General features: G+C 45.0%; 1 protein-coding gene across 4 annotated transcripts in view; it reads left to right on the top strand.

Moving 5' to 3' along the window:
- SPECC1 (sperm antigen with calponin homology and coiled-coil domains 1) overlaps nt 1-27,110 on the top strand; it is a 289,999-nt gene that overhangs the window by 188,604 nt on the left and 74,285 nt on the right. For all 4 annotated transcript variants that reach the window (XM_027861937.1, XM_027861938.1, XM_027861936.1 and 1 more), the window contains 3 exons: nt 5,783-5,861; nt 10,485-10,641; nt 17,806-17,908. In XM_027861937.1, coding sequence (XP_027717738.1) covers nt 5,783-5,861; nt 10,485-10,641; nt 17,806-17,908 — 339 coding nt within the window. The remainder of the gene's footprint in view (nt 1-5,782; nt 5,862-10,484; nt 10,642-17,805; nt 17,909-27,110) is intronic.

Below are 27,110 nucleotides of genomic sequence, written 5' to 3'. Positions count from 1 at the left end.
TTTTTTTGCATCATTTCTTACCTAGCCTTAATCACTGAATGGATGTTGCCTCAGACAAACTGAGACCTGGGAAAGACTTTAGGTTAAAAAAGGCCAAGGCCTCCCACTGCATTGGGGCCATCTCCAGTGTCCTGATCTGTCTCTCTGGGCCCAGATGGCTCCAGAGGAGAAAGTGAGGCTGGTGACATTGTAAGGCCCTACTTCACTTAAATCCAATTCACTTGCAAGTCAAGACATCACCTTCCTAATGTCCTTGGTCCCCTTTGAGAATGAAGGAGAAATAGCTACCATTTAGCAGATAGCAATGGTCCTGCTCATCCTTCACTAGGACCCTGGGGGGAGGGGGCAATGACCTTCCATTTCTTCCTTCCTTAGCCCAGTGGTTGGGTAGGAAGTTCATAAGATCCCAGGGCTTAGAATGCATCTCTAGGTCATCTTGTCCAACCCCCTCATTTTACAGATGATAAAAGTGTGTCCCAGAAAAGAGAAGTGATTTACCCAGCATCTTAGGGGATACATGTCATGTGTCTCCAGAGCTATTGCTCTCCATCCATTGTACCCCCTGGCCAAGCAGATCCCAGAGAGGTATTTCAGGGTCATAGAAGATGGTATTTCCAGTGAAGATTCAGGAAAGAAAATGAAAAAAAAAAAAGAATGAGAATAACCAGATGCCCAGGCCACGCAGAAGTCAAACTGGGCAGACAGCTCTGGGCTGGCAGGGAGCCTGCAGACCGCCCGAGCACAGCATGGGGGTGGGGAGTGGGGGTGGGGGCCTTAGCAACTGAAAGCAAGTCGTGTTCCGCTGTGACTCACTGTTCAGAAGGTGAGGGCATGTGGAAGGCCGAGAGGCCTCCAGTGAGTTATTTTTGACATTTGTTTTAACAATAGGAAAATTCTTCAGAAAGGAAGATGGAGAGGAAGTCATTGGAAGTCCAATATGTGGTTAGGCCTGAATTCTTTGTGTCTCACTTTTCCCTTTTTTTTCTAATTGAAAAATATTTATTTATATCTTTTGTTTTCACATCACCATTATTTCCCATATCTGTCCCCTCCCTTACCCTCTCCTCTTTAGCAAACAATTTTATAAAGGAGGGGAGGGGAATTAGTTTTGAGGAAACTAACCAACCCATCAAGAGTCTGATGATGTATTCAACATTTCTCCCCCATAGTCTCTATATCTCTGCAAAGAAACGAGAGAGATCTGGCTAACTTTTCTTAAGTGGGCTGATTGATTAGTATCGAGCTATGGGTATCCCACAGGACTCTGTGCTGGGCCCTCTTCGCCTCTTCCTCTATGGTATTTTATTTGGTGATCTCATCAGCTCCCATTAATTCAATTATTATATTTAGGCAAATCATTTTCAAATCTGCTTATTTAGCACTAACCTCTCTGCCCATCTCTAGTCTCCCATCTCTAACTCCCTATTGGATGTCTTAAACTGGATGTCCTATAAGTGTCTTAAACTCAACATATCCAAAACACAACCCGTTATCTTTCCCCACACATTCTCCCTTCTTCCTAACTTCCCAATTGCTGGGGAGGGAACCACCATCCCCCTAGGCTTGCCACATAGATGTTCTGCTGGAGTCTGGACACTCTCTCTCTCCCCACATCCAACCTGTTGCCAAGTCCCATTGAGCTCACCTTTGTAACATCTCCTGATTACGTTTGCTTCTCTCCTCTGACACTGCTGTTACCTGGTGCTGACCCCCATCACCTCACACCTGGATTGTTGCAACACCTTCTGGTGGCTTTGCTGTCTCCAAGCTCCCCTCCCTACAGTCCATCTACCCCTCAGCTGTCAACGTGATCTTCCTAAAGTGTAGATCCAGTCATTTCACCACTACCCACAATGAGTTACAATGGCTCCCTGTTACTTCCAGAATTGAATATAAAATTCCGTGTTTGGCCTTCAAAGCTCCTCGTAACTTGGTCCCTTGTCACTTTCCCAGTCTTCTTAGACCTTAAACTACCCTGTGGACTCTTCAATTCAATACTCTTCTGGCCTCTGTGTTGTTCCTCCCACACAACACTCCATCTCTTGACTCTAACCATCATCTCTGGCTGCCCTCCTTGCTAGGAAGCTCTCCTTCCTCATCTCCATCTTCCTCTGGCTTCCTTCGGTCCCCAGCTAAAATCCCCTTAATTCTAGGGCCTTCCCTTTTATTATTTCTAATTTATCCTGAATGTAATTTGTTTGTACATACTTCTTTGCATGTCCTCTCCCCCACTAGACTGTAAGCTCCTTGAGGGCCGGCTCTGTCTTTTGCCTTCTTTTGTCTCCCCTGTGCCTAGCACAGAGTAGGCCCTTAATAAACATTGATTGACTGAGTTATCAAACACTGTCTTGGGAAAGATCCCTCCTTGCTTTGATTTTATATAGAACTTAAAGGTTTGCAAAGGGCTTTACATACGTTCATCGGGTCCTCACGATAACCCTCAATATTATTATCCCCCTTTTACAGATGAGGGAATTGAGGCAAGTTGAGGTTAAGTGACGTGCTCAGGGTCATACAGCTAGTGTCTGGGCCAGCATTTGAACTCAGTTCTTCCTCACTCTAGGCCCAGCACTCTATCCACTGCACCACCCAGCTTCCTGTTTAGACCCATGGGACATGATATCTGTTCTTTCTCATCTTTTAGAAACAATTGATTATTTTTTTTCGTATTTTTGGAAACAGCATCCTCACTATGTGATCACAGTCCAACTCTCCTCTTTACCTTGGCTTCTTCCTTTTTAAAAGAGGGAACCTCAATTGTCTTCATAAAAATAAACTTCTGTTACCCACAGACCCCATAGGGAAAGTTTTTGCATCCTAAAGGCATGTTTCTGCAGAGAACCTCCATAGATTACTTAAGAAATTCCTGGGGAATGAGATTCCTTTATATGGAGTCAGCATGGTTTAAAAAAATAAAAATTAAAAAAAAGTTTTTTCATTAATCTTGAGCAGCAGAACTGATTGCATTTCCAGCTGCATGAGAAAAACAAACCCCTAAAGTGCTCAGTTTCTGTTTGTTCTGGCCCGGGTGAAGATGAACAGGCCCGTGTGGGGCAAACTAGCAAAGTACAGAATCTTCTACAACCTTCCCTTTCTGCTTTCTCTCACCCCTCAACATGACCGCCTCCTGGCTATTCAGGCCTTCTGGCCACTACATTCCTCACTCTCTCTAATTAAAAAATAAAAAATAAAAAATAAAAAAACAACACCTGACATTCTTATTTACATTTGTCAATTGAATAAGCCACTTCAATTGAAACTTGTTTATACTAAAGTACTATAGGTAACTGGGCTTCTTTAACAACCTTTTTACCTCTTTTTTTCTTTTTCTTTTCTTTCCTTCCTTTCTTTCTCTCCTATTTTCTTCCTTCCTTCCTTTCTTTCTGTCCTTTTTATTCCTTTCCTTCCTTCCTTCCTTTCCTTCTTTCTTTTTTCTTTTTTTCTCTTCCTTCCTTCCTTCTTTTCTTTCTCTCCTTTTTTATTCCTTTTCTTCCTTCTTTCTTTCCTGCCTTCCTTCCTTCTTTTTCTTTCTTTTTTCTTTCTCTCTCTCTCTCTCTTTCTTTCTTTCTCTTTCCTTCCTTCAACAAAGGCAGACAGATTAGTGCTAGGCACTCTAGAATCAGGTCTTCCTTGAGACAATGAACAGCCAGTGAGGCGCTGTCCTATCAGAGATGTCAAACACTGAAAACTCCAGAGAGAACTAGATTAAAATGTAATAGGAAAACATTTAGCAAAAGAAATAAAAATGCAATACGACGCAGACAATGTTAGTTTGAGGTTTTTCTAAGTCATTTTGCAGCTGCAGGGATCTGTTTCAGTTTGAGTTTGACACCGTTGGCCTGAAGCACCATTTGCCCTGATGCTGATGTAGGGAGGGCCCTCAGAAAGGCTGAACTGGGTTCACGTTTGAAAGGTTGGCTACACATTTCCTTTCTCAGCCCTGTCTCATAGAATCCCTCTTTTCCTTCGAGATCCAGCTTAAATGCCACCTTCCACATGGAGCCTTTCCTCATCCCTCCAACTGCTAGTACCCTTCCTCCCCGACTATCATAGATTTAACTGGTTGTTTGTACTTGGGTTTATTTGTATTTATTCTGTTTATACTTGGATATGTCCTTATCACCTTCCCTGTTTGTTGGAACAGGAAGAGTGTAGGTTGTTTCATTTTTGTCCTGTCCCATACCCTAGCCCACAGTAGTCAGGCACATATAAAAGATGCTTAATAAATGCTTGCCGATTGTTTGGGGACAGTACCAAGGATGTAAGCTAACAGGGAGCGTGGGAAAGGAGCCCGTCTCTGCTCCATCTCTTCGCCCACAAGGGAGGGTAAGCTCCTTGAAGTGAAGGATTATTTCTTTTTGTGTATCTATTTTTTTCTTTTTCTTTTTTTGGTGAGGCAATTGGGGTTAAGTGACTTGCCCAGAGTGACACAGCTAGTTGGTATTGTATGTCTGAGGCTGGATTTGAACTCACGTCCTCCAGACTCCAAGGCTGGTGCTCTATCCAGTGCTCTATCCACAGCTCCACCTAGCTGCCCTTCTTTTGGTGTATCTATATCCCCAGTGTCTGACACATAATAGGTACTTAATTAATGCATTTTAGTTGGTTGCTTAATAGTATTCTAAGAGCTTTCACAACATTTAGGGATTTATTCTGAGTGCCATATTGAAAGATAGGATGGGAGCCAAGGGCCTGGGAAGTTGCTTGGCTGAGCCAGCCCTGGCTCTTTGCCTTCACTTCACCCTAACCCAGGCCTGTAACTCTGTAGTTAGCTATAGCTGAAGGGGGAGCTCATGGTACCTGGACCACATCCACCTGGGTCCAATCAAATGCTAAACTCAATTCCCCCAATGGAGAATCTTCCCTAGAACTACTCTTGGTGAGATGGAAAAGAGACAGTGCAGAAATAGAAACTCTTCCCTCTCTCCTTTTGTCCCCAAGCAAAGGTGAGAAGCCTAGGAACCATCCCAGGAGGATTGCTTGACTGAGTTGTCTATGGTTAGCCCAGAAAGGGGATGACTTGGCTGGGGTCATGGTGACCCGTTTCAGACATCCAAAGAACGCATGTGGCAGAGGGATGAGGCTTGTTCTGCTTAGCAGAATGGGGAACAGAGTCACAGAGAAGCTGACAGGTTCCATGAGAAGAAAAATGTCCTAATGATTAGACCTTTCCATAATAGGGTGGGAGGCCTTTAAGCAGACTGAATGAGCAGTAGAAAAAGAACAGTGTGTTATGGTATAAAGGGCTTGGGATTTGGAATTCATGGGTGAGGATTTTAATCTCTATTCTGCCACTTATTGTCTATGTGACTCTGGGCAATTCATTTTATCTCTGTGGGCCTCAGTTTACCCATTTGCACAATGGAATCAGTGCCATCTAAGGTCCCTTCTAACAAATCCATGAACCTACAAGAATTTGAGAGAGCAAAGGCCCCTGAGCAGCCAGCCAATTCAGCTGATACAAGAAAGGAATCCTGATGTTAACTGACAGGTGGTTAGCTCAGCCTCAACTTGGAGACCTCCAAGGAGAAGGCACCCACGACCTGTAAAGGGCAGCCCATTCCCCTGTTGGTGGGAGGTTTATGCTCACACCAAAGCTAAAATTTCCCTTTTGCCGCTTCTACCCCATTTTTTCCTGGTTCTGCCCTTGGGAGAGCTATCACAGGGAGTATTCCTGTTCAGGTTGAGGCTGTGCTCACTGGGCTTTGAGATGCTGCGGGGAGACCGGGGCCTGCCACTCACCTCAAGCTAACCTGTCTTTTGTATTCTTCCTGTTCTGCAGCGACATTCTACCTACAGCAGCATGCGGTCGGCCAGTAAGGGAATGACCAAGCTAGACCTGCCGGACCTCCCGCTCACAGGTGAACCCCTTTCCCACTATGAGACACCTCTGCTGGTTGATAGAAATGACAAAAAAAAACCCAATCCCTGCCGTCTTTCCCAGACTCCTTTTCTCTGCACGGCACAGAGAGCTCAGAAGTGTTAGTACGGATATGCTTGGAGTCACTTTGACCTTGAACTGTCCTTGGCCCTGACAGCTCATCAGGCTGCAGCCAGTGGAGAGGGGCCGGTTTCCTTCTAACTTTCTTTTCGCATTGTGAATGTTGCTAGGGAGAAAGGCATGGCTTTGTTCTTTTTTTAAAAACCGGTTCTCTAGTGAATTATGTGAAAATGGATTGAAATCTCAGGAGAATGAGTGCAGCTATTTTAAGAGGGGGCCTTATCTGCATCCGAATTTCCACAACTTTCATAGTTTCTGAGAAATACATCTTTTCTTATTTTAGGCCTCCTTTGTTTGTTTGTTTTGTTTTTATGCTGTCCCCCGATTCTGTTCCTCTCCGTCCCCCAGTAGCATTCTATAGTCTTCCTTTGGGTTGACATCCCAATAAACAGACCCTGGAAACAGACGTTGAGCTGGGCTCTCACTGGCCACTCTACTCTCACCTTTTTATCCATCACCTTCCCTTCTGTTTTCAGTTGCTGAGCTAGCTTAGTCTTCTAGAACCAAGAGAGAACCACCCATTGGAGCATAGGGTACCATCAAGGCAACCCAAAGTGTCTCATTTAGAAATATGAGAACTTTCTCAGTGTCATGTGGTAATGCCCGCTTTAGGCCTTGAAGGATCTGTGATCTCCTTGGTATGGGTATGCCCTCCCTCAATGCACACTGAGGTCTTTGCAAGTTGCCCTGGCCAAAGAATTCATCGCCCTGTGGCCAAATGCCCAAGGCTGGCGTTCAGCATGCAGGTGGGCAAGATATGATGGGGCGCTTACCTGACACCATTCCAGGCTGGTGGGACCCTCCCAGAAGCTGCTCTCTGATGAGCCAGTCTTCAGCTACCCAGGGTCACCCCTGCATCATGATGATGCTCTGGTGGTCAGGGGGGCAACCCTTGAGTCTGTCTGAGATCTAGGATTCCATCAGATTCCTTCACCAATGAAGAGCGAAACCCCTCTGCGACTTAGGGTCATAGGAGCTGGAAGGGGCCTCTGAGTACAACTCCATTATTTTGTAGATAAGGAAAAAATGGCAAAGAGGATATTAGGTTGTAACAGTGATTCGAGAGGCAGTCGAGCATAGCGGATGGAGCTGTTTTCCTCCGGAAGACCTGGGGTCCAGTCCCACTTCTGAAACATCCTGAGTGACTCGGGGCCCCAGGTCACTAAGACTTAGCGGTTGCTGAAAAGGTGCCTGGAACACCCTTCTTTCTCACCTCTGCCTCTTAGAACCTGTTCTCTCATGGTTCTTTCATGGTTTACTTCTTCTATGAACCTTTCCTGGTTCTCCCCATAGTTGATTTCTCTCCCTTCAAATCCCCTCGTCTTCACTTAACTCTCTTGTATCCCCCAATGGAATGTAAGCTTCTTGAAGGCAAGGCCTGTTTTTGTTTTTCTCTTCTCTCTTTTTTTTCCTCCCAGTGCCTAGCATGGTGCCTTACACACACGAGCTGCTTAATAACTGTTTGTTGGATTTCATTAAACCAAACTAAAGTGGGGTATGGGAGAGCAGAGAAAGAATTCATAAGGGCGGCCAAGAAGAAGCACTCTTGGGGTCCAGCGGATAGGTCAGCCTTCTCAGTGACAGTGACATGCATATTTCCCAGGCTTCCTTTCCTTTGTGTCCTCCCAGAAGATGTACTGGAACGGTTTCTTTTTTCCTTTTTTCGAATAAAAAACAAATCATAGTCTGTAAGAAGTCCTTAATTGAAGCTGTGCCTATAGGTTAGGTTGAGGGAAATGCTCCCTTCTCAAGGCCAGCTTGGAGGGTCTTCACCTTGCCATCTTAATGTAATATGTGTTAATGAATCACCCTCTATTGAAATCCTCGAGTGTCTCCTCATGATATGGAGATGACCCGTACCAAAGGCCATACCAGCGGGGTGAGAGTCAAGCAGAAAAACCCTGTTGACCACACCGTATGTGTGTTGTCCAAGGAGAGGTTCACCACCAGGTTGGACAAGGGGTCATGAATTTTTCATCCCCGACATCTCTCCAAGACCATCTACAAAATCTTGCTCTCTCTATTGGTGGGGGAGACAGCCCTGCCCACTGGTGAAATTTTTGAAGCAAGAATAATGGCGCTAGGGAGCAGAGAGGCCACAGCCACTTTGGAAGGCCCTCTTCAAGATGGGGAGAGGCTGGTTGTTAGAAGCCGCATCCATGGAGAGAGCACCTCCAACCAATGAAATCTGTCCCTGTATCTCAGATCCCTCGTCTTTTTTTTCTCTGGTCTGAGTGTTTGTTTCCTCTTCACTCAAGGACGATGACTTCACTTGCTTGATGGCCAGTCTGTCACGTAGGGGAGCCATTATCCTAATTGCTGAGATGAACACTGGGGTGGAGGCCACAGGGGGCCATTGCCACCGAGTAAACAGCCTGTGGTGTTTCCTCTCCCTTCCTCCCAGCCCCCGCTGCATCTGTAGAACCCTGTTTACTCTGCTGACAAGGGCCCAGCCCATGAAGGATGCTTGCTTTTTGGACGCTGAGGTCAAGAGCATCAGGGTCTAGGGACTCGTGGCTGCCCCATGATTCTCCGTGGCCCCCTCTTTGTCTCTGCTCTTTATGAGCTGCTTACCCCAGTGTTGTTTTACTAAAATAAAGGTTGCAGGACACATTCTGTTATGTCCTTTTCTGTGATGGGTTCCAGGGAGTGGTCTTCCTTTCAGGTGCCCAAAAGAAGCAGGATGGACTGGGGGACAGAATGGGAGGAAAGATCTAATTCCAGTTCTGGCCCTGCCACCAACTACTTCTGGGACATTGAGGGACATCATTTCCCCTCTCTGGGCCTCAGTTGTCCTCCATTATAAAATTCAGAGGTTTGAGCTAAGTGATCCATGGGGTCCCTTCCAGCTTGGAAATGTCATGATTCTTTTAAGAAATTTCATTTCAAATCTGGCCTCAGACACTTGACACTTACTAGCTGTGTGACCCTGGCAGGTCACTTAACCCCAATTGCCTCACCAAAAAGCAAAAAAAAAAATTCATCTCAGTCTCTCTTTCACTGCCTTTTTCTAGGGCAGGGTAAAGCAGTGGAAATCTAGAGCCCTAGATTTGAAGTAAGAGGTCTTGGGTTCAAATCCTAGCTCTGTCATTTACTGTTTGGTCTTGGGCAAATCCTTATGTTCATTAAATTTTTTTTTTTTGAGGCAAGTGACTTGGCCAGAGTCACAGAGCTAGTAAGCGTCTTGGGTCAGATTTGAACTCAGGCCCTTTTACCTCTAGGCCAATGTTCTATCCACGTATCACCTAGCTGCCCCTTAGGTTCATTACTTATAACACGAAGGGATTGGGTCGGGTGACCTAAGTTCCCTTTGGACTCTAACCCTATGATCCTGTAATATAACAGCAACAATAAATATTACTACAGTATCATTAATATCATTATCAATATTATAATATAATATTAACATTATTCTAATATTGTTAATAATAAATAATAGCTATCTCAATACATAGGACTTTAAAGGTTGCAAAGTGATTCATATGTCATTTGACCCTCATTGCAATCCTGTTAGGTAGATGCTAACATTGTCGTTGCTATTTGTGTTCAGTCATTTTCAGTCATGTCTGACTCTTTGTGACCCCATGTGGGGTTTTCTTGGCAGAGATACTGGAATGGTTTGCCATTTCCTTCTCCAGTTCATTTTACAGATGAGGAAACTGAAGCAAACAGGGTGAAGTGACTTGCCCAGGGTCACACAGCTAGTAGTGTCTCTGGCCAGATTTGAACTCAGGAAGATGAGTCTTCCTGACTCCAGGAGTGGCGCTCTATCCACCTCTCTGCCTCTGGATGCTGATATTATCCCTATTTTATAATTAAGAAAACTGAGGCAAACAGAGGCTAAGTGACTTGCCCAGGGTCACATAGCTAGTAAGCATCTGAGGCCAGATCTGAACTCAAATCTTCCTGACTCCTAAATCCAGCATTTTCTACTGTACCACTTAGCTGCCTCCTATGATGCCTAAGGTCCCTTCCAGCCCTAAACCTATCATCTTATGACCTCTAAGGTCCCTTTTTAACTCTAAATCTATAATCCTGTGATCTTTTCCTCTGACCAGATACCAGAAGTGGTGGGGTGGTTTTGCCACCAGTGAATGTTAGAGTAAAAAGACTATGACCCTTTGAGTAAATCTAGTTAGCGAGAGACAAGGGTCTTTTCTCCCACTTTTCCCCAGGGGGGCCCTAATTTCTTGTGACATCTTCACAAATTTTACCTTCCTCTGCTATGAAATGGTAGGTAATTTACTAGACTTTTTTATTCTCCCAACTCTCCTCCTTCTAATGACTAACTAAACTTTCTTTCTCTGATGCGATTTCCTCTAGAAAAGATTTATTTCCAGTGAATGTACTTGTCAGCCCAGATGCCTGTCAGACGCGCAGTTTCTGTGCTGGCTAAAGACTCACGTTAGGGCAGGACAAGTGATTACCTAGCTGATCCCTCTGTATCCACAATGGGTGATTTTTGTTGTTGTTGTTCACACAGACATCCTAAAGGGAAGAAATGAGGACCTGAAGCCCGACCATTACCTCCGTAAGAGCCCCTCACTCGAGTCCCTGAGCAGACCCCCTTCACTGGGCTTCAGTCATGCCAGGTTGCTGACCCCTACCCCTGGGGGCTTGAAACCACAGAGCAAACTCAGGTACCAAGCTGTAAATGATGAGAAGGTCACAAAAGCGTTTGGCGCTAACTTCCGATGTGAAAAACACGGTCACTGTTCTCAGACCTTGCTTCCCAGCCTTTTCCGATACCCATTCCAGTTTAATCACTCCCGATGTAACCCTTCCCTGTTCACACAGCATTCGGGGTCTGGCCAGCTGTTTAGCTATGCTCTGTAACTTCAATAACAGAGGATTGGGGCCATACTGTCTCTTTTGAAAACAAAACGAGAGAGCAGCCAGTGCTCAACTGGGAAGAGCTTCTTCAAGAATGGAGAAGGGAAGCATTGAGTGTTGGCATTAGAATCTGGGTGTTGTGTGCCCATCAGGGAACCAGCCACACACAAGTTCACTTGCTGTCTCTCTCTCTTCCTCCTCCTCCTCTTTTTCCTCCTCCTCTTCCTTCTTTTCCTCCTCTTCCTTCTTCCCCTCCTCCTCTTCCTCCTCTTCTTCCTCTCCCTCTCTCTCCTTCTCTTTCTCCCTTCCACTGCCAGCTTGCTCCCTGCTGCCTCTGTCCCCTGCTAATGGAGGGTCTGCCCTCCAGATTCCATTCCCTCAGCACTTGCTCCTCTGACCCATCTGGTCTGCCTTCCATCCCCTCCATTCCTTTCTCCAGAGTAACCCACTCTTGGCCAAAGTCAGCAGCCGCTTCCCTCTTCTCATCCTTCTTGGCCTTTCTGCTCCACTTCCTGCTATTGCCTTTCACCCCACTTCTTGAAACTCTCTCTTCCCCTGGTTTCCATGCTGTTGTGCTCTCCTCATATCTCATCTCAGCTACTTAATAAGCAAATATGTATTGAGTGAAAGACTTAATTCAGTTTAATTCAGCCAATATGCTGCTATATATGTAAGGCAATCATCCAATGGATCCTCAAGCATTTATTAAGTACTTATTATGTACCAAAGAAGAAAAAGAAAAACCCAGAACAGTTCCTGCCCTCAAGGGGCTTACATTCTAATGGAGAGGCCAGGTGCCCATACAAGATAAATGCAGTGTAGATGAGAGGAAGACACCAGCAGCGGAGGAGACCAGGAAAGGCATCCTGAAGAAAGTGGTGTTTGAGCTGAGTCTTGAAGGATGGCAAAGATCCTAAGAGGTACAGGGGAGGAGGGAGACCATCCAGGCATGGGTGACCTCCTGGGCAAAGTCCTGGAGGTAAGAGATGGGATTTCACATGTTACAGATCAGTAGTCAGGGTAGACCTGGAGTTAATTAGTGAGTCCATCCTGAAGGACACACACGTCATTTTTCAAACCATTCTTTTCTTTCCTGGCTTCCTACCTATTATAAACATTGGCATCATTTAAAGCTCTTTTCTTTTCCCTCTTTATGCTGATATCATTGGGCAATTTATCCACTTCCCCGGATCTCTTATCACCTCTGTGTTCATGATTCTCTAGTCTGTGCCATAAGCCTGAATCTGCACACAACCTTTAACATCTATGCCTTTGGTTGCCTGCATTTGGCTCTTCCATTAAGCAGTTAAAACTTAGCATGTCAAAAACAGAGCTCATTTGTTTCTCTCTTTCCTTTCCTATTTCCCATTGACTCTGGTTACCTCCATTTCTCTTTCTGTGGCCACAGCCATGGAGTGATTTTGTCCCTTCCCCTTCAAAACCACCCCTACCCCACCCCTATTCTATCATCCTGTTCTTTGCCTAATTGCCTGTCTCTTCTTTCCAGCCACAGCCTTCATCTTACATTCCTGCGTCACCATCTGTATAGTCTTTCTTTATCAATGAGTCAACACAAATTTAGTAAGCACCTCCTGTGTGCCAGGCACTTTGCTGTGTGCTGGGGTAAGCACCTACTGTGTTCTAGGAACTTTGCTAGGTGCTGGGGAGGTAACAACAGAAATTAGGAAGGCCTCAAGGCAGGAACTGGATTCCATTCTAGCAAAAATCTGTTAGAACATAAACTCCTTGATAGTAGAGATTATTTCATTCTTTGTATTGATAAGTACTTGTTGATGGATTGATTCTGCTGGGGAGGTACAACATCTTCACAGATAATTAAATGTAGGATACGTGCAAAATAAATACATGCTGATGGGAGTGGAGGTCAGGAAATGCTTTTGGAAGGAAGCGGCCTCTGGGCCTCAAGTTTCAGCTCTAAAATGAGGGGGTTTGGATTAGAGGACCTCTAGGGTTCCTTCCCCCTCTAAATCCATGGGCCTCCCCCCAGATCTCTCCTTGTTCTGACTGTTGCCATCTATAACCATTTGGGTACTCTGCAAACACCGTGTTCTATTCTCACCCAAGAGTTAGCCTTGGCTCCCTATTGGTTTCCAATCCAGAGTACTGAGTTTGGCCTTTGGAGCTCTCTGTCTGTACCGTTGCTCCTTCTTGACCAACCCTCACATTAGCTTCATTTCTAAGAGGTTTTTGGCTCCCACTGCAGCTTCCACAGCATGGCGCACACACTTCATCTCCCTGATATGCCTCTCTCTCTCTCTCTCTCACTCTCGCTCTCGCTCTCTCTTTCTCCTCTTTCTTTCTCTGTCTCTCTCACATGTACACACACACACACACACCCCCTTCACAGTGCTTTCCCTGATGAGCTCCACCAGTCTTAGATTAGATTTTTTTTTTTTTGAATGAGGCAATTGGGGTTAAGTGACTTGCCCAGGGTCACACAACTAGTAAATATCAAGTGTCTGAGGCTGGATTTGAACTCAAGTCCTCCTGACTCCAGGGCTAGTGCTCTATCCACTGCGTCACCTAGCTGCCCATCAGTCTTGGATTAGGACTCATCATCTTCCAGCATCTATGAGAGCTGGCCCATGGCCAAGCACAGCACCTCACAAATAAGACTGGAAAGGCATATGGCATCTACTCCACTACCCAAAACCACTGTTCCTCCGGTCTTAAAAAATAAAAATTTACTGATGCTTTTTCTTTTGCACATCTGGCCCTTCCCAATGGATCCCCTCCTCTTCCACCAATAGAACCTTCCCTTCTAACAGTAAAGTACAATTAAGCAGAAACAAATCAATGCAGTGACCACATCTGACAACGTATGCCTCATTCTGTTCCCGGAGTCCTCCACCTCTCTGCTGAGTGGTGGGAGACATGATTCCCCATCGCTCCTCATTGGTCACTGCCTTGATGCCAAGTTATGAGGTCTTTTGATGCTCCCCACATTCCAACTTACTCTCATTTCACTGACCCAATCGTTGTCTTGTGACCCCAGCTGTGTGTGTTTCATGATGTGCCTAATGCACTGATCTGGGTCCCTGCCTCCTGCTCACTCTCATTTAACAACCTGGTTGGTGCCTCACTAAAGTCTCATCACCACTTCTGTTAATTGTGCCCAAATTCTGCCCTTCCTGATTCCAACGGCCAGGACTTCGGAGAAGGGAAGAGCCTTTTCTAATCCCTGGTCAGCCTTCCCAGGTGGTTGGTTCAACTGTCTGATTGATTTCCCAAGAAACTTTACCGTTTTCACAGCTGCTGTTTTGTCCTATGTTTTATCTAAATTGTCTTGTATTTTTTTCCATTTTTTTCATATTTATGTTGTCTGCATGCTCATGTATTTTCCTGTGTGTATATTCCATCTCCCCCCCTCTTCCCATTAGATTGTGAACTTCTTGAGGGCAGGACTCTGTCTTCTGTTCCTTCCACTTCTTCCTATAGCGTCTAGTTCCCTACACGTAGTAGGGATTCAATAAATGTTGTTGATTGACATTGAGTGGCAGTGTGGTCTGATGGATAGCGCCTTAAAGAGGGAGTGGCTGATTCACTGTTTAATAGGGTATGGTGACTGAGTTCACTTTACCATGCCTCAGTTTACAGCTTTGTTGAAAGGGGGTAGTCATCTTCACCACGTCATTCATTGGCATGTTATGATGGTAAAGCGAACATGCATCCATGCCTCAGGACCAAAGAAACAAACCAAACCAAACAAACCAAACCAAAGATTTGGAAGGGACCTCAGAAGTCACTTTCTAGTTCAACCTTTAACCTGAACGAGAATTTCCTTCTCAAAACTCCTTTAAAAAATGGCGGCCCAGCCCTTTCTCAAAGTTCTCCCAAAAAGGGGAACAACCCTCGCTTCTCAAGACATCTCGTTCTACTTTGGGAGAGCTCAGACTATTAGAATGGGAATCTCAGCCTGGGACCCATAAACTTGATAATTGTGTTGTTCAGTCCTGTTTGACTCTCCGTGACCCCACTTGGGGTTTTCTTGGCAAAGATACTGGAGTGGTTTGCCATTTCCTTCTCCAGCTCATTTTCCAGATGAGGAAACTGAGGCAGACAGGGTGAAGTGACCTGCCCAGGGTTACACAGCTAATAAGTGTCTGAGGCCAGGTTTGAACTCAGGTATTCCTCACTCCAGGCCCAGCCCTCTATCCACTGGGCCACCTAGCTAATTGGTTTCCTTTGTCATCCTGCATATTTTATTTTATGCAGTTAGAAACACTCTTCTGAGAAGGGGTCCACAAGCTTCGCCAAGCTGCCAAAGGGGCCCGTGACACAGCAAAGGTTAAGAGCCGACATCTGCCTCACTGTGATTTGCCCTCCTTTTTCCTAATTCTGTCCTCTGGGACCAGTGTAGTTTCTCTTACTTTCAGCATATCCCCCCAGATGCCCCGAACCATTGGCTCCCGCTTTCACCACCAAGATACAACCTTGTTGTCAATCTGTCCCACTGAAAACTCCCGGCGTCCAGCGTCAATAGGGCCCTTCTTGCCCAGCCACCCTTGCTCTGTCCGCTGCTCCGTGGACGTTTTCCATGCCTGCAACCCACGACCTCTCAGTGAGAATGCTTAGTTCCAGCGAGGTCAGCCTCCCTCCTGGGATGCTCCTAACTTGGGTCCCACTAATGGTGGGAGATCAGCTGTGGGGATTCAAACAGGTCACCCATCTAGTCTAGCTTCCCTCACTTCACACATGAGAGAACAGAAGGAGGGGACATGACTTGCCCATGTCTTTCAGATGCCCCAGATTTTCCATCATTTTCCTATTTATGTCTAGTAGGATCACTCATAGGTTTGTAGATTAGAGATGGAACGGACCTTAGGGGCCATCAAGTTTTAACCCCCTCATTTTATGGATGAGGAAATGGGGGCTCAGATAGGTTAATTAATTTACCCAGAGTCACACAGCTAGAGTCAGGGGTGGGATTCAAACTCTGCTCTTCCTAACACCGAGTCTAACACTCTGCCCACCACACCACCTCGCCACCAGTGCATTTAGAGATTCAAAACAAGTTTCAGGCACAGGAAGTCATATTACCCTTGTAAGAGTGAGCCCATCTCAATGAATGTGTCCTAGGCAGTAGAGTGAACATAAGGCCCAGAGGAATACATAGTATTGCTATGTTGTTTATTATACAAATTACACGGTGCACGAAGAGATACAACAAATGGTATTTGCTGTTTATCCATTCATTCATTCTGTCGTTTGTTCACTCATCAAGCAGTTATTAAATGCCTACTGTGTGCAAAAGACCTTGGGGAGATGCACATCAATCAATGAGCATTTATAAAGTACCTACTATGTGCCAATAACCAGGTTACAGATACAATACAGTAGTCTCTATCTGCAAGGAGTTTACATTGTCAGGGGAAGACAGCAATACATAGATAGGTCTATTCAGAACAAATATAAACAGAATAAATACAAGGTAGTGGGGAAGGGAGGGCATTAGTAGTTGGAAGAGGGTAGGATTAGGAAAGGTTTCATGCAGAAGATGGTGCTTGAACTATGTCTTGAAGGAAGAGAGGAATTTTGCAAAGTAGAGGCAAAGAGGGACTGCATTCCAGGGGACGGATGAAGACAGCGAGTGCAAAGACATGGAGATGAGAGATGAGACATGTGAAAAACAGAGAAAAGGCGAGTTTGGCTGGATTGCAGAGTGTGAGAGGGGGAGTCATGTCCAGAGGGGCCAGAGAGACGGGCTCAGACAAAATTGTGAAGGAATTGCCCCCGTGGAGCTGATACTCTGCCAAGGGAGACTACAGATTATATTGGAGTATGTGGCATGAATCATAAGGGACCATCGATCAATCATTTAAAGCTAGCAGGTACCTTAGAGGTCATCTAATCACATTTCCTCATTTTAGAGATGAGAAACTCAAGGTCATGTAGCTAGGTAGTGACAGAGCTGGGATCTGAAGCCCATATCCTTTGGCTCACTATCCAGTATTCTTAAAATGCTGCACCCCATAGCCTCCTAATAAAAAATGTGTTCATGCACAAAGGACTATAATGTAGACTAGAGGGGAGGCGGGGTGAGCCCACAGAAATCAAGAGGAAAGTGATTCACTGAAGCCAATTAAAAACACCAATCCAGAGTCAGACTTTTCCCTTCCACATCCCCATTGTCCTGTTTGGAAATTGCTTCCTCTGGAAACCCTGATTACATTAACAGTTATCATCTGCCTACAGATATTGAGAGGTTCACAAACTACATTTCCCCTGTGTTCTTTCTGCCCTGACTATGGCATGGCTACCACCACACATCTGATTCCTAACACTCTCCCCTTTGTCATTGTTGCTGTGTGTGTATTTGAGTTAGTGCACTAAAATGCTTCCATCCTAACATGCTTTTGCTTTCTGCAAAACACAATATTAGGAAAATTGGTGATTATATATTTTTTTAATTATCAAATGGGATAATATACATAAAGTGCTTCACAAACCTGAAAACAAACCTGTAAATAGGAGCTATCAACAACTGTAGGAATAGAATTTTGAGTTTGACATATTCTGGATAAGAGACATTGGTGATCCTATATACTCATTATTTGAACAAGGTAAGGTTGAATGAAATCTAGTATCAATATTGGTAATTGGTAGAGAACAAGGAGGGGAAGGGGGAGAACTCTATAGTTATTTGTTCCCAATCACTACATTCTTTGAAATTCCAGAGTATCACTGAAATTGTTTAGTTTTGGTTTAAAAAAAGAAATTTAGCCCAACAATGATACCATCCCCTCTCACAGAACTGGTATCCAATAATCACCAATGAATTCATTTCTTTATTCCCATTAATTAGCCATTTGAAAGATGTCTGTTGAACTGGGCTAGCCCAGTTGACATAAATGAGTCTAGATTTATTTTTCTTTAGGTGCTCATTAGCAAGCACATCATTGACAGCACTACGAAACATCATGACTCCTCTGTGTTTTCTGTAACCTTAGTGTGGAAAGGAAGGATCCACTGGCTGCCCTTGCCCGAGAATATGGTGGCTCCAAGCGGAATGCATTGCTGAAATGGTGTCAGAAGAAGACAGAGGGTTATCCGGTAAGGAATGAACATCTTTCATTGAGAAGAGTCTCTTAATGATGGCGCTCATGTACCAGCCGGTGTGTAGCCAGCCTCACAGTGCAGGGGCTTAAGTAGTTAAGACTCCTCCCTACCCCCTGGGCATTTCTATCCGTTTTTTTCTTTCCAAATGCTCTGTCACTGCCCAGATAGCCTGGCAAGCATTTCATGTGTGAGTTTTAATTTACACAACACATTTGTCTCCTAACCTCTTTCAGACTAAGTTTCCTCATCTGTAAAATGGGGAAGGATAATAACCTGCCTCATGGGGCTGTTATGAGGATGAAATGAGATAATATTTGTAATGTACTTTGTAAGCCTTAAAGTCCAATTTAAATGTTAGCTGCTATCATCATCCATCCATTTATTTATTTATTTGGTTATTTGTTTGTTTGTTTGTTTGTTTTTATCTAAACCAGTGAAGGCAGGAAAAACTGGTAAATGTTGGAAGGGGCCTCCCCTCTTAACTCTTCCATCCCTACCCTTTCCCTAATACAATTCATCACTCCTGTGATATAAAATAGATGGCCCCAAATTTCCAAACTGTCCATGAGTGCATATGACAGGTCCCAGAAGCTCAAGGTCAATAATATCTGTACAACCTTTATACTGTTTTCAACTTGTAACTTTGGGTTGTGAACTAAACTTGGTCAGGATTATTGATTACATTAATATAAAGAACTCTCAGAGGAGGAAGCTCCCTCTCCCAATGAAGGTTGGCACCTTCTATACAGTTTATGGTCTTAGGGAGTTGCCTAGAACCCCAAAATGTTACCTGAAATGACTTGTCCAGTGTCTCCCAGGTGGTCGGTGCCATGAGTAGGATTCAAACCCTAGGTCTTCCTGACTCCTGCCATGAAATCATACTGCCTCTCAATGAACATTAACATTAACTCCAGACCTTTTTCTAATCAGATTTTCCTCAGTTTCCACAATCATATATGCACACATTGGGATAGCAGAGTTTTTGTAAAGTTTTCTTGATGACATTTGTTTTTTATGTGACAGTCATTTCTGTCAAATGAGTAGGTTGCGCTAGATAAAATCTGAGGTGAAATTGATGTTCCCATGTTTCCTGCTGCAATGACCTGCCTCTCGCCATTTTTACCAAAGAAAAATAGTTAAGTGAAACTGGCAAAATGACTATCCAATAGTGGGTGTAAAATTCCATTCCCGTAGTCTCTCCCTCTGTACCAAGATGAAGAAATTGTTATTGGGTGAATGAATGGAGGGATGGATGGATGGATGGATAGATGGAGGGATGGATGGAGGGAGGGAGGGAGGAATGGATGAAGAGGTGGATGGATGGATGGATGGATGGATTGATTCATGAAAAAGTATTCTGTTTGTGTTCTATGTGTCAGATACTGTGCTAAGTGCATTCTCTCCATTGCATCCTTGGCTGTCCCATACCCAGGGTCCCACAGGTAGTAAGCAAAAGAATTGGCATTCAAATCCAGATCTTCGCAACTAGCAAATCATCCACCCCCAAGCCTCTTACTGGTAAATTATGAGCGATGTAATACCCTTTACGCCTGCCTCCTAGAGGTGGATAGAGAAGAGGATAATGATGGATAAGAAGCAACTCTGAGCCCTTCTGAAAAAAAAAAGCCAACATAAATAAATAAGATGCTTATCATTATTCTAATTAAATTAGGCCAAGGATCTAAGCTCCCTGGTATTTCCACTCCTGAGTCAGAGGATGACGTTTCCTAAAGGAGAAATGAGCAAAGCAGCCTCGGTTAAGGGTTGGTCAACATCTGGAAGTATTTCCCAAACCATTGCACACTGGATAAAACCCCAAACTCATTTACCCCTGAGAATTTGTCTTCCCTTAATTTTCCAACCTCTTCTGGACCCTGAGGTGGGAACGTAATTGGTGGATTTCTGAGCTGTTTGCTTATCACTCGATGATGCTGTTGAGAGCTGGCTGTGGTCAAGGCGCTGCGTCAGCAGGGGTGTGCCGGGGCCAACTTGTACTGTTTCTTGAGAGCTGACTGTTAAATTTTCAGTGTGAGCATTTAAACCAAGGAAATCAGCAAGTGCTACAAATCAGGGCCTCATTTATTGTTTTGTTGATTGTCTAGCCTTGAATAAGTGATGGAGAAAATATTAATAATGCAGATGAAACATACGGTGTCCTGTGATGCTTTGGGAGATCTGGTTGTTAAACATTTCCCAGCACGCCCTTGCTTGTGAGTCTTTTAAAGCTGTTTTTGGTGGAGTTAGAAAGCCAAGAAAAAATAGACAAAACCCAAAATGTTTCAAGGTCACTTAGAAAATGGGGATCTGTAATTGAGGGAAATATTAAATAATATATATATATATATATATACACAAAATGGGGACCCACATGGAAGAATACTGGGTAGGAACATATAGCACCAAAGTGATATCCCTCCATCAATAGGAATTTATTGTGTCTACTCTAAGAGGCAGAGAGTGGAGAGAACACCGGGCAGATTGGGGTTCAAGTCTCACGTACTGGTTGTACTATCCTGAGCAAGTCTCTCAAGATCTCAGCCTCAGTTTCATCATCTGTAAAGTGAGGATAATAATGGCATCTACATCCCAGAGGGATTGTGAGGATCAGATGAAGGAACATGCAGAGCCTTTTGCATACCTTAAAGTGCTATTTAAAAATTAACTACTATTATTATTAGTTATTCCTAATTACATCCGCAGTGCCACCTGACTTGCCTCTTTGCTCTGCCACTGGTTGCCAACCTCATGCCTTGTCCCCTCCACCCCAGACTTCCAGTAAGCATCCCCGACGGAGTTGTCCCTTCCCCTCACACACGACAAGGAAACTGGAGAATCGTCTCCCACCATTTTCTTCTTGCCTCCGGTCATTAATGTGTCAGAATGGCAGCTCAGACACACAAAGCCAGAGTCCTTGATGAACCCTTGACTCCTCTGAAATGTCAGCATCTTCCAAGATGGCACGCAAGCTATTCAGTGGGCAGGGGAGACATTCCATTTTCTCAAGGAGACTCATCATGGTTGTGATTTAAACAATGGGGAAAAGATGCACTGGTGAAATTTTCCAGCATGTTTTGAATATAAAAAGATCTCTGGATGAAAAAACGATTTAAATAATCACCTGGTATTTAATAGTAGGCGCTTGACGAAGGCTTTACACATAGAAAATACTGTTTTCAGAGGGATGGGGAAGAATGACACTTGCCGTTATCCCATTAAACAAATCATTTTGGCGGCTGTACAGTTAGGTCGTTTAACAATACCAGAATTAATCTCAGATGAAAGATTTAAGAGACAGCAATTAACAGGATAATAATAGGCCCTAAGTCCAAAACTTCCAGAGAGAACATTGCTTGTTTTTAAAAATGTCCTTCAAGTTTATAAAATAAATTTTTTTTTGTCTGTTCTCAGTAAGCCAGAGACTCTTAACTATTTTGGGCAATCTGGTGGAGCCGGTGGACTCCTTCGCAGAGTAATCTTTTTCAAATGAATAAAATAAAATGAGATTACAAGAGAAAGCAAATGTCAGTGAAAATGAAGATGCCACTTTTTTCCAGTCCAAGTTCACTGACCCCTGAAATCTCCCTGATTGGAGGTCCTTAGACCCCAAGCTAAGAACTCCAACACTAAACCAAAGGTAGTTTGGAAAACTTGACAGCTGAACACCTCCTTCCCCTACCCAGACCTGTTTTGACTTCTCAGTGTCTGTAGTCTAGAGGTTAGCCAACAGGAGGTGCCCATTGGGCCCAGATCACCATCGTCTTCAAAGTTCTGTCCAATGCTCACCTTAGGTTGATCTCTACCAAGGTACTGTAGGAAACCATGAAAGAATATCAGTGAAGCAGTGAGTATTTTTTGGGACCTGTCATAGTACAGGGAATCATGGGATCTTAGATCTGGATTGGAAGGGGCCTTGGAAGGGCCATCTTTCTCAGTCTTCCTATTTTACAGATCAGGAAACTGAGGTGCAGGGAAGTCAAGAGACTCCATGAGATCATAGACAGAAGGTCCCTCAAAGGTTCTTCCATGTGAGCCCTTTATTTTACCTGTCTCTGGAGTCAGAGAACCTGGGTTCAAAACCCACCTTGAATGTTTTCCACCTTAAGTAGGTCACTTCATTTGTCTGAGTTCAAGTTTCTTTATCTGTTAAATAAAGGCATTAGACCACATGGCCTCTGGGGCCGATCCAGCTCAACATCTGTGAGCCTAAGAGCCTGAGACACCTTAAAAAAAAAAGAATGAGAGAGTAATTGAATGTTAAAATGTATGATGCCAGCTCTAATTCAAGTAAGAAGTCAGAGAAGGGAGGGGTGTTGGGCTGGAGTGGTTAGCCAAGAAAGCTTCATGGAGGAGGTGAGACTGAGAACTGAGCTTTGAAGGATGGATAAAATGCAGATAAATAGAGGGGGGAGAAGGAAGGTATTTCATTGGGTCTAACAGTAATAATAGTAACTGACAAGGATGGAACTTGATAGAGGCTAGATCTGTAATTTCATTGGTAGAATTTCTACCAATGCAGGTCAGCACCTTCTCTACAACTTCTAATCTAGGGGTGGGGAACCTGTGACCTCGAGGCCATGCTTTGGATGCAGTCAAAGGGCCACACTTGAGGACCTAGAGGGCCACATGTGCCTGGAGGCCACATATTTTCAGGAAGCTTTATGGGGCACTGAGAGGCTAAGTGACTTCCCCAAGGCCCCCTAGTCAGGTTGTGTCAGAGGTAGGATTTGAACCCAGGTCTTCCTGGCATGAAGGCTGGCTCTCTCTCTACCTTGTAGAGCTCTCCTTCTGCTGTAATCAGACCAAAATGATCACTCCTTCCAGAAAACGGATCTCCCTTGCCCCATGGCTTCCTCTCACCATCCCTGTAACTTTCCATACCAAAATGCAGTCATCAAGCAGGGCAAGCTTCCTTGGGAAGCCAGCCCCTCTTATGTGATTCGGTATCGGATGGTTTGCCCAGTTTGCCTCTGCGCTTTAACTCCCTGTTCCATTTCATCACCTTCCTCCCAGTCCCTCATCCCGGACTCCTTACTGGCTCTTACCCCCAACATCCAAGCTGTTGCCAAGGCCTGTCCATCTTACCTGTGCAGCATCTCTGAATACACACGCCATTTTCTCAAACTCTGACACAACCTCTCCTCACTTCACACCTGGACTATTGCAGTAGTCTTTTGTGTCTGCCCACCCTCTCCAACTCATCCTCCATTCAAGTGATTTTCCTAAAAAGCAAGTCCTGTCACCGCCTCCCCCCCAACAAAAAAAACCCAAATGGCTTCCTGTTGCCTCCAGGATCAAATACAAAATGCTCTGTTTGGCATTCGAAGCCCTTCCTAACCTAGCTCTCTCCTACCTTTCTGGTCTTCTTACATCTTACTCCCCTACACATACTCTTCCATCAGGAAGACAAGCATCCCCCCAGCCTAAGACCCCTAAAACGTTACAGACTGAAGACGCCATGAGAGAGTTTCCAACACACTTGGCAGACAACTCAGTAACTTTCGCCCTGGGGTCCTGGCCATTAGGAAGCAGACGTTCCTTACTGGAATGACAAAGGGAAAGTCACCTATCTAGAGTACAGGGGTTGTCAGGAATGTGTTGAAGTCACCCGTCCCTCTGGGACCCTCCAAGAGGATGGAGCCGATGACTCAGCCTCCATCATCAGGCTTTCAAACTGGAACTTGCAATCTTTTCTCCCGAGCGTCTTGTGTCTCTCACATGTCTATAGCTAAGGCCCATTAGGAGGATAATCAATGGAGCTCCATCGAGGATGAGTGGAAGGCTTTTTAAAACTGCAGCTGGTCTCTCTGAACGTAAATACGAAGGCTCTCTGAATGATAGGGATTATTTAGAGGGGGTAGCTAGCAATTTCCCTCCCCAACCCCGACTGCCAGATGCTCTGACTCAATCTGCTTTGGGCCTCGCTCCAATGCTCCTTCCTCTAGGAGACTTTCTTGTATTTCTCCCCCTCCTCTAGTCCTCCAGACCTTTATACTCTGCTTGTGTACTTAGGGATCACCAGTTCTCTTAGAGGAGCTGTGGGCAAGTCCCTTAACAGCTTGGGCCCTCAGGCGACTCCCTAGAATGAACCGTATGAACACAGCTCCACATGAATAAAGGATATTTACATACCAGGAGTTCTCTACGTGGCACTAATAATACTGTAATATTAAGTAATTGTGTATGCACATATATATACACGTTTCTCGTGTATGTGACCTTCTCTGCTCTTGACACTGTGGTCACGCATCTCACCTGGGATATTATAGTAGCCTTCTGGGAAGGAAAAAAATTCCTTTGCATCAAGTATTCCTGATAAGAATCCAATATCCAAAATATAGAGGGAACAAATATAAATATCCAAGACCGAAAGCCACTCTCACCGAGTGTAGTGTCCAAAGTATATGCCCAAATGCTTCTCCAAAGAACTGCAAACTCCTAACAACAACATGGCACGTTGATCCAAATGCCAGTTAAATCTTTGTCCAATTACATTTTCCTTTAACCCTTTTGTGAGTCAGGCATTTTGATTAGACTTGTAAGATTGGAAGTCTCACCTCTCCCTACCCTTAAATTTGAGGATCAAGGTTCACCATCATGACTTATTCCTTTTCTGGACTCCAGCTTCCATCTGCTTTCATGTCATGTACTAGGGGGAGCCCCGGTCCTTCTCGCCTTCCCCTCCTCTCCTTAGCCACTCTCTTTGTCTTAGGAGAAAGAAGACCCTGGCATTGACTGCTCTTTCAAGTACCCCTTCCTGAGTCAGCCAAGAACACCCACGTTGCATGAAAACAAGGGGGAAAGTTGTGTTTTCTTACCCGGGGTCCCCCGGGAGAGGAGGCTGAAATATGCTTGTCCTCGAGGAGGCAGCCTGGGGGACACATAGGGCATTGGGGTCTATTTGTTATTCTTTTCGAGACAGGTCTCTAGAGGGCTGGATGCCCTGAGTTCAGAGGACAGTAAAAGTCTCCGGTTTATTTATGTACGTTCAGAAGAATTCTTTCTTTGCCTGACCTCGCCATGCAGATGGATCCTCAGTGGGAGATTGATGTCATTGTTGGCCTCTGCTCCGATGAGGCCCTTTTTTCAGTCCTGCCCACGCCTCATCCTGCTGCCGTCTTTGAAGCCAGTTTGTTTTGTGGTTATTTAAGGCTTTCTAGACTAGACAGCCAGCATCCACCCCATGGCCAGCGCTGTTAGTCATTGTCATCTCTCTAATTGGTTTGGGAAGGAGAGGTGAGAGGCCTGAGTACCGGGGCAGGTTGGCAAAGTGGTGGAGAGTCTCAACTCACAGCCTCTCAGAGTGGGCGGCTAGACTAGCCCCTGCCTGAGGGAGAATGTCTGCTATGTAGCCAGTGAGGGGTCATGCAGCCTCTTCTTGAAGACCCCCAGTGAGCAGGAGCCCCCAGCTATCCGACCAACCCACAGACATTTTTAAGTGTCTGCTGTATACTGCGCCCTGGCTCACCAATGTGCCTCCTGTGTGCCAGGCCCTGTGCTAAGCTCCAGACAGCCCCATTCTGCTTTGAGACAGCTCTCAGCATCGGGAAGACTTTACTTCTATCAAACAGAAATCTACCTCTCTAAAATTTCCGCCCACTGATGCCAATTCTGCTTCCCGAGGTCAAGAAGAATGAGCCTGACCCCTCTTTCCAATGTCTCCCCCAGATCCTTGCAGACAACCGTCCTGTGCCCTTGATGTCGTCTCCAGACTAAACAGCCCCAGGGCTTCCAGCTGGTCTTTGTATGGGGTCTTCTCCCTTCCCTCCCCTGTCCTCGCCATCTTGCTCTGAACCCTCCTGATCTCAGCACCTTCCCCGTTGGCCTTCTCCTGTTTATTTGTTTGTACATGATTGTTTATATGTGCCCTCCCTCACTTGACTGAGAGCTCCTTGAGACTAGTCCATCCTACACAAGGAAAGAATTTATTGAGCATCTGCTACGTGCCGGGCACTGTGCTACATGCTTTACAAATATCTCACTTGATCCTCACAACAACCCTGGGAGGTAGGTGCTATTATTATCCCCTTTTACAGGTGAGGAAACTGAGGTAAATAGAGGTTAAGCCACTTGCCCAGGATCTCACAGCTAGTAAGTGTCTGAGGCTGGATTTGAGCTCAAGTCTTTCTGACCCCAAGTGAAGCATTCTCTGTAGCCTCGACAAGAAAACCTTCCCCACAGTCATTGATTGAAAATGTGAGCAGGGATAAAAACCAAAGGGTAATTTTTGAAAGTTTATGAAGACCTACATTCAAATCCTACCTTAAAATATGTTTTCCATGACTGCCCATGTATGGTGGGTGTCGTGGTGGGTGCTTGCCTTCTCAATGTGGGGGAGGGACTGTAGGGAGAGAGAGAATTTGGAACTCAAAATTTATCAAATGAATATTAAATTCTACCTGAGATATAAATTAGCTGTGTGACCTTGGGCAAGTCCATTCACTTCTCTGGACCTCCATTTCCTCTTCTGTAACATGATGAGGTTGGATACAGGGACCTCTCAGGTCTCAATCCTATGACCCTTTGCTTGTGCCTTGGGCCATGTACTCATTCTCTTCTCCCCCGGTCCATTGGGACATAGCCTTGAGAGAGAAGCGTAGAAGGATGGGTGGTCAGAGGTGGAAGGAGACGCCAACAGAGAAGAGGACTGAGACCCGAAGGCTAATCGGCAGGAACTTGACTTCCACTCGGAGCTGCAGGCTGCCAGCTAATCAGCAGTTTGAAGAAAAGAAAGTCTCACTGAAGTGGGCACTCCTCCTGACTGCTTATGATTCTTCTGACCTTCTCTTCTTGTGCAACTCTAATGCACGACTTCCTAAGTCACCTGTGGAGAGTCCATCTTTTATGCTGGCAGCCTTCTTTTGGGCCTTTTCACATTCCACGGGGTAGCAAGCAGTGCAGGGCTGTACATCTGCTGTCCTTTGCCTTTGCTGTGTGACTGAACCCCTTCCTTCTCCGTTCCCGTGTTTCCTGGATGAGAATCTCTCATACCACTTACTGCATACCAATCAATTAGCCATAGACCACAGCTTAGCACACATCTCTCCATTTATCTTCGGGTTGGTTACCCGTAGTTTGATTCTTCAGAATTTGTGGCATTCCGTAGTTCATAATATCACCACAAGAGTATTTGTGTTTAAGGAAAAAAAAGCGTGTGTGTGTGTGTGTGTGTGTGTGTGTGTGTGTGTGTGTGTGTGTG

This window comes from Vombatus ursinus, unplaced genomic scaffold (genome assembly GCF_900497805.2).
Source record: "Vombatus ursinus unplaced genomic scaffold, bare-nosed wombat genome assembly UNPS02014768.1, whole genome shotgun sequence".
Lineage (NCBI taxonomy): Eukaryota > Metazoa > Chordata > Mammalia > Diprotodontia > Vombatidae > Vombatus > Vombatus ursinus.
The sequence above is the reverse complement of the archived record's forward strand: the minus strand, read 5'-3'. Positions and strand labels throughout refer to the sequence as shown.